At 31.5% G+C, this 7694-nt stretch overlaps 1 protein-coding gene across 4 annotated transcripts; it reads left to right on the top strand.

The window, feature by feature from the left end:
- The first annotated feature begins 3383 nt into the window (after positions 1–3383).
- LOC111805349 (protein NDL1) lies at positions 3384–7619 on the top strand. 4 transcript variants are annotated; one of them, XM_023690392.1, is made up of 11 exons: positions 3384–3643; positions 4364–4463; positions 5210–5307; positions 5561–5649; positions 5823–5883; positions 5993–6079; positions 6155–6232; positions 6528–6584; positions 6722–6777; positions 6925–7060; positions 7166–7619. In XM_023690392.1, exons 1-11 carry the CDS (start codon positions 3584–3586, stop codon positions 7385–7387), a joined length of 1044 nt encoding a protein of 347 aa, XP_023546160.1. In that variant the 5' UTR covers positions 3384–3583; the 3' UTR covers positions 7388–7619. The 4 variants fall into 4 exon arrangements, with proteins under 4 accessions (XP_023546160.1, XP_023546162.1, XP_023546161.1 ...); XM_023690394.1 differs by lacking the exon at positions 3384–3643 and adding an exon at positions 3827–3884; XM_023690393.1 differs by lacking the exon at positions 3384–3643 and adding an exon at positions 3913–4041.
- Positions 7620–7694: the final 75 nt, after the last annotated feature.

The following is a 7694-nucleotide window of genomic DNA, read 5'->3' as shown; positions in this document are numbered from 1 at the left end:
TTTTTTTTTTTTTTTTTTTTTTTAACTAAATTACAAATTCATTCCCTAAACCTTTCTTTAATCTTGTTTTAAATTTTTTATTTAAAAAATATATATACACCCTTTTATTATTATTATTATTATTATTATTATTATTATTTAATAAATTTTTTAAAATATGAAATTTGTTCAAAAAATAAAATTAAATCTCCTTATATCATGTCTACATAAAATTAAATTAAATTTTTACCAAGTTGAAAAAGTCGATAAAATATATATTTATTACGTCCAGTATCTCTTTATAAACATTTAAATTTTAAGATCAAACAAAATCCTATTTTTAAATTATTGTTTTAAGTTTCGAATAGTAGTATTTAATTTAACTGGAGATAATTTTTTAAAACATTTAATATCATTATTTTTTTAATTTATTGATTTTGTTTATTTTAGTTCAATTTAAATTTAATTAATTTTTATCTGATGTGTATTCATAGTTCCATATGGATGCTCAAACAATAATCACGACGTATTGGGCCTACGTTCTGCCAGCCGTGCCTTTTTGAATGGCCCATAACCTGAGTAAGATATGGGCTACAATCAGGCCCATATATTATTTAAAGGTTAACTGGTATGTATAGTTCAATTTTATTTTTTCTTATGACCCAACGGGCTCGGTCTTCGGCTTAACTTCTATAGACTTGGGTTCAGGTCAATTTGCCACTAAACCATCTTATGTCAACCATCTTATGTTACGTGTAAATACAAAATATTATTATGATAAAAAAATGTAGAACCATTTATTAACCATATTAAAAAATTATCCACAAATAGACCGTTGCAGTGTAGTTAATAATTAATTATAAAGTATAAATTAATTTATAAATTTACCATATATATCTACTATTCAGGGAGTTAAGTGTCGTTCATAATTTTTTGAGATTTAGAAACTTGAGTATGAAATGAATTGTCGGCACCCATTTTCTTTCCGAAGACTTTTTTATTTTCCACTTTTTGTCTTCAATGATTAAGCAATTAAAATAAGCAAAAGAAAATACATAATAAAATAGAATCATAAGAACGCGTTATAAAAATTAATAAAAAAAAAACATGTTTGGATAATTTTCACAAAAATTAATTCTCATTTTAACCACAAAGGACAATTTTTTTTTATTTTTTATTTTTAATCTCTATACCTAAAATAATAATAATAATAATAACAAGGGTTTGAAGTGTGTCGGTGGGATCGAACTCGGGACGCTGGAAACTTGTGGGGGGCAAGGGCAGCACATGTGAACGCGAAGGCCAAAGAGGTGAAGACTTGGGATTGGATATTTATTCATATTTTGAGCAATGAATTTGGCGCTTTTGCTCGGCCACTCACATGCTTGCCATTGCCCTTTTCCTTCTGAAACTTTATGCCTCCGCTCTCAATTAATGCCATTAATTGTTCGCCCCCTATGCTTTTAATTGCTTTCTCACTCACTCTCTTTAATTCGATTCCCCTCTATTTTTGTGTACCTGTTTTTATTTATTTATTTATTTATTTTTACAGATTATTTCGTTGACATAGGGTTAGTGATAACATAATTAATTTTTTTATACTATTTAAAACACAAATAATAATATTTTTACACGTGATTTTTAAGTGGTCAAATGACTTCGCATTCCTTCTTACTTGACTTTTGGATCATCATAACTAGCAGGTAGCTCATTCTTAAAAGACAAGTTACGCCAAACAACATAAATTTATAATACTATTTTTCGTCTGTTCTTATAACTGGATTTATGCATTAATCTTTGAGAAAGAATGAGGACGTAAATTTGCCCTATTAGGATTTTGATTCGTTCATCCCGTTGATTAAATCAATTTAAAACCATATAAGTAATATATTTAAATAATATGAAGACGTAAACTTTTAAATCTTTTGTACGTATATGTATATATGTAGATCATGGAATGAAATTAAATATCAATGGTTTTATTTTTAAAAAACACACATAATTACTCGTACAAACAAAATTGGAAATAGTGTGTTTCGTTGCATGCGTCGGGACCTCATTCTACTCGAATGTTTTGAATATAATGTGGATTTTTCAAGTTAAAAAAAATACACTGTAAAACGAATCAAGTTCTTTAACGTGTTTTAGTCTAAGATAATGTTTTACATGATTTTCCCCGTCTAGGTGAAATATTAAGATACAAAATAAAATATTGTATAATAATAATAATAATAATAATAAATAAAATAAAAAGCACCCTCTTCTCTTTAGTGGACAAAATTCCAAAACAAAATAAAGCATAAAGAGAAAAAAATAAAAATAAAGATAACATATTATATGCTTCCACTTCTCCTAAAACGACACGTAGTAGGTAAATTTACTTTTTTTTTTATAAATAAATTAAAACTTAAAAAATACCATTTCCAATTTAGTAGTTAGATATTTCATTCAACAAAATTAAATTTTGATAGCAAAAGACTGACATGTCGTTATTATTTTATTAATATATTTAGACACGTAAATATACGAATCTTGACGTTCAATCTTTTAAAGTATATGACATAAGCTAACATTTCTCGTATTTAAATATGTACCAAAATAATTAAAATTATTAAAATTTGATCTATTAATCGTGTTTTCAATTTATTAAAATTAAGCTAGGAAATATTATTTATATTATTATTTATTAGGTAAAAATGTTTTCAACATCTAAATTAATAGCGGAAAAGTAAAATAATTTTATTAATTTTTTTTTTATCACTTCTTATTATTACGAAGTTATTTATTTAATGTCTCGAGAATATTATGAGTTTTTAAAATTTATTAATCCATATGAATAATGAAATCCATTTAGATAAGAACGATCGAATTAAATAAACTTAATTTAATGGCGCAAAAATATTATTGAAAACTCAACTGTATTTGTGCACAATATTGATTAAAAACAATTAGATTCTGTAAAATTAATGTTCATTAAATACACACTGGTTTTAGGCAATGCGATAAATTACAAAACTACACTAGCATATTATAAAGGGAAATTATTTTTTTATTTAAATTCCCAAATTTGTACACATTATATACTTTATGATATTAATGATTATTTTACTTTAATTAAACGTAAAAACAAATTCTGGGGCCCATAATAAAATATGCGACACTTTTTTTATCCCTTCTTAGTCAAAGCTTAACTACTTACTATTCCTTTCTTTATTATTAATTAAAATATAAGCGAAAAGACGGTAAGGCCCTCATTCGCTGGCAGGAAAGCGTGTTGCTGTCAAAGGAGACTATGAGCATTTTAGTAATTCGATTGAACTGTCGGCCTTCTAACTATGGTTAAATCAACAACGGTATCGAGTTAGAGTTTGTTCGTTACAGGGCGCTCGTGAGGTTTCTGTCAATGTGCGATGAGGGGGATCGCGGCGTCGGTGACTCGGCTTGACTCGGACGATCCGGTGCGGCGAGTTGAAAAATTATCCCAAATAATGTAGGAGTAATTGTTGAAGAGATTTGGTGGTATATAAAAGGAAGAAGAAGCATTCTGAGTATTGAGTGGCGAAGAAGGGAAGGAGGGAAAAGAGAGAATATAGGATAGAGAGAAATGGGGGATTCGAGCGACTCGGTTTCGGTGGATATGGAGTCGATCTATTCTGGGGGAAAGGTACCTGCATTTTCTGTCTCTTTTACGCATTTGTGTAAATTCATGTGATTAGACGTGTTTGAACTTATTCTTTGTATGCTTGCTAAAAAATTGGGGTTCATAATGCTTTGTTTGGACGAATTCATGAAATTAATGATCGTTTTAGTGGAAGTTAATCGAGGTTTCTGTGTCGGGTTAATGGCTGCATTCGTCCCCTTCCTTGTTGGTTGTGCATTGTTGATTTTGGTTTGGTTTTGGAAGGGTAGTTGCTGTTGATTTTCGTTTGCATTTTATGGAGTTACTTTCTTTGTTTTTGAAATTCAATGGTCTTCTTTAGAATCACTTGCGCTGGGTGTTTTCGTACCATTATTGGATGGAAGTTGGTTGTTTACTAGCTTAGAAATACATTTTGAATTTAGGTAGATAAAGTTTCTTTATGGAAAGAATCTATCAGTTATGTTTTCTAGCTTAATCTATTATGTTGTTTGCGTCTTCAACTATGAATTTCCATATAGTTAAGCTTTTGTAATCCTCTTTTAACAGTATTTCATTTATGATTCTTCTACTTGCCGCCTTTTTTTTTTAGGTGCTTCAGTTCTCATTTTTTGTTGGTGTCAGCTGTCTTCACCGAAATAATCTAATTTGAATGCAAAGTCATCAATAACTATTAGATTAATTCTTCACTTTATTTCAGGCGATTACGTATAAAAATTAATATTTGTCCAATCATGTTTATGGCAGGAGTATCTTGTGAAAACCTGTTATGGTGCTGTTTCTGTCACTGTGGTTGGAGACCAGGACAAACCAGCTCTAATTACTTATCCTGATCTAGCTCTAAATCGTGAGTATGTAGAATGTTGCTTGTAAATTGTTATTCATTTTTGTAGGCTTATATTGAGTTAGGTCACTACAAGTTACATTTTGATTTAAACTCACGTCAAAGAAGGTGTATGATTTTGGGCGTTTCCTGTCATCAAGAAAAGAAAAGTGATGAATCTTTTTTGTTTTCAGTCTCGTCAGATGTGCTTTTAATGTAATATCCAAAATATAATTTGAGTGTAAAGTAGATCTTCCAGTAAAATAGACACAAGTTGAAGTTTTGGATTGATTATAATAGAGTTTTTTTTTTTTAAACTTTTTCCTTCTTGTTTCAGAATAAGTAGTTTTTTTTTTTTTCATTACTTGCGTTACATGGTTTTTTTTGTTTTTAATTTTACTTGTTGAATCTTTTGGATTCGATAATATTGGTTATCTTTATCATCTACGGTCCTTTTGGTTGAAACCATCTGTCGTTTTGGTTTATTTTTTTTAAAAATCGTTTCACCCACATATTTGTCTTCTATCTTTTAATAGTCGCTTTTGAAATCCATTTATTTTTATTTGACAAGCTCATTCTTTCAAGATAGAAAAAATAAGTTATTTAATGAAAACATAGCAATCTGAAAACCAAAGGTCCATAAATTTTAATATGAGTTAAAAAGAAATGAAATTATGTATGGCTTATAACTTTGAACTTTTAGTGTCTATCTTTGATTTGTTCGGGTTATTTACCAATGTTTAAATGCCTTATGTTTCATTATTTATCAGATATGTTCTGCTTCCAAGGATTGATGTTTTGTCCAGAAGCTTGTTCGTTATTGCTTCACAACTTTTGCGTATATCATATCAGCCCTCCTGGACATGAGGTTTGTATAATTGGCATTGTCTTATATCTCTCTCTCTCTCTTTTTTTTTTTTTTGACGTATTAGGTTGTTTTCTACATAGAATAGATTACAAAGCTAAGTGAGTACCTTTTTATGAGCGAGTTACACTTTTTTATCTATTCTATGTAGAAAATAACCTATTATATAATTCTTTTGTGTGGCCAACAAGTACGTTGTTTTCTACTTTCACATGAATTCTTCTCATATTGGGACCTTGTTCAAGAGTTATTGCAGTTGGGAGCTGCTGCAATTTGCCCTGATGATCCTGTACTTTCTGCAGATGACTTAGCAGATCAAATTGCTGAAGTTCTTAACTATTTTGGGTAATTTGATATTCCTTTTGGCTATTTTCAATTTAGTACAACTTAAACTTCAAATAGCCTACAATTCCACTTGTCTGACATGTGGAAGTCTTATTTGTTTTACTCATGAGCTCGATTTAGAATGGATATGCACAAACCCGATGACTTACTCTTCTTCTTACCCTTTCTCCCAGACTTAGCGCTGTGATGTGTATGGGTGTTACTGCTGGAGCTTACATCCTCACTCTCTTCGCTGTAAGTTTTCTCCTTGTTCACCATGCACGTGATTGCTTTTGTTCTGCTTTGTTTTTTCAAGTCCTCTTGGAAATTTCTCTCATACATTGATTTCACTTGTTGGTGGCAGATGAAGCACAGGCATCGTGTTCATGGTTTGATATTGATCTCTCCCATATGCACAGCACCCTGTTGGACAGAATGGTTGTATAATAAGGTCTTATTTCTGAACTTTTGTGATCATCTTCTGGTTTATTGGAATCAACTTATAAACGAACTTTTCCAAATGCAGGTGATGTCAAATTTGGTTTATTTCTACGGCATGTGTGGGGTAGTGAAGGAGTTGTTGCTAAAGCGGTATTTCAGTAAGGTAGGTTGAAATAGCTTGGGGTTAGACAGCAGAATTTATGTCGTGATGTTGGTCTTTCCTTTACGCAGTCTTTGGATGTGTTAAATCCTATACAACTTGGGATACCTAAATCCAGGCTTTTAAAACACATTACTTAGGTTACACACTGACTACGAACTTTTTAACTCATTTTTCTTCCTAACCTAAACACGAACCAACTTCAAGTTACTTACAGAAATTCAAACTCTTACTAGAGTTATTCTTTATCAACTGAGTTTGATTGGACATTTGTACTTTGCTGGTTGTTTGGTCGTAGGAAGTTCGTGGTTGTTCTCAAGTACCAGAGTCTGATTTAGTTCAAGCATGCAAAAGAGTGAGTAATCCAGCATTTTTCTAGATTTCTTTTAGCAACTTTAAACTGCCAATTATTATACAGTTGGAAAACATAACGAATTTTAAGAGTTGAGCATTTGTTTGATCAAACATTATGCACATGTCCTATTTCTACAGTCGCTTGATGAGAGGCAAAGTTCAAATGTCTGGAGGCTTCTTGAAGCGATGAATGGGTAATGTATCGAACTCCAATCTTTTGATGCGTTAAAGAATTTGTGCTTTTCATCAAGTTATCCCTCTGATGTGGGTAGATTTTATGATTTGATTATGTATGAGGGTCAGAGGTCATCCTTCCTTAACATTGTTTTTCTTTAATGCAGAAGGCCCGACATTTCAGAAGGGTTGCGAAAACTGAAGTGCCGTTCATTAATATTTGTTGGGGACAGGTCCCCTTTCCATTCAGAGGCCCTCCACATGACTGTTAAACTAGACAGAAGATACAGTGCCCTAGTGGAAGTATGTCCAAAATTTTCTTTTCCTCTTTGGAGATTATTCATACGTTACAATCTTAAAGCGGGTTTTATACTACGATGAACTAAAGCGAGCAAGCTCTATTTGCAGGTTCAGTCATGTGGGTCAATGGTGACGGAGGAGCAGCCTGATGCCATGTTGATACCTATGGAGTATTTTCTCATGGGATATGGCATGTATAGGCCATCTCATTTTAGCGTCAGCCCAAGAAGCCCCTTGAGCCCATCTTGCATTGCTCCAGAGCTTCTTTCGCCAGAAAGCATGGGCTTGAAGTTGAAGCCAATCAAAACAAGAATCTCATTGGAAGTCTGAACGATGAAAGGAGGCAGAAGAAAAGAAAATAAAGATCGCTTTTTGTATTTATTTGTACTGGAGGACTTGGATAGTTTTTTGTTTTTTCTCTGGCAATCCATCAGTTCATGAATGTGAGAGGTGTGAGATGTAGATAGAGAAGGAAAGAGGATAATTGATAGTGAAAACTTCTAGGCAGAAATCAAAATTTGTCATTCTTTCATTTGTAATCAAAAGAGTTAGTTGAAGAGGAGGAGGAGGACCGTAATGTAAATCCCAGAATAATTTATTTCCAATAAATAAATAATGTTTTTAGATGGAAAGAACG

The sequence above is a fragment of the Cucurbita pepo genome, chromosome LG11 (genome assembly GCF_002806865.2).
Source record: "Cucurbita pepo subsp. pepo cultivar mu-cu-16 chromosome LG11, ASM280686v2, whole genome shotgun sequence".
NCBI lineage: Eukaryota > Viridiplantae > Streptophyta > Magnoliopsida > Cucurbitales > Cucurbitaceae > Cucurbita > Cucurbita pepo.
Note: the sequence above shows the minus strand (reverse complement) of the source record. Positions and strands in the feature narration are given on the sequence as shown.

Excerpts from the sequence above, each read along its gene's own strand:
- LOC111805349 (XM_023690392.1), top strand. The coding sequence starts at position 3,584 with ATGGGGGATTCGAGCGACTCGGTTTCGGTGGATATGGAGTCGATCTAT. Across the intron at positions 5,884-5,992 it reads ACATCCTCACTCTCTTCGCT|ATGAAGCACAGGCATCGTGT; the intron begins GTAAGTTTTCTC and ends TGTTGGTGGCAG. Across the intron at positions 6,233-6,527 it reads TAAAGCGGTATTTCAGTAAG|GAAGTTCGTGGTTGTTCTCA; the intron begins GTAGGTTGAAAT and ends GTTTGGTCGTAG.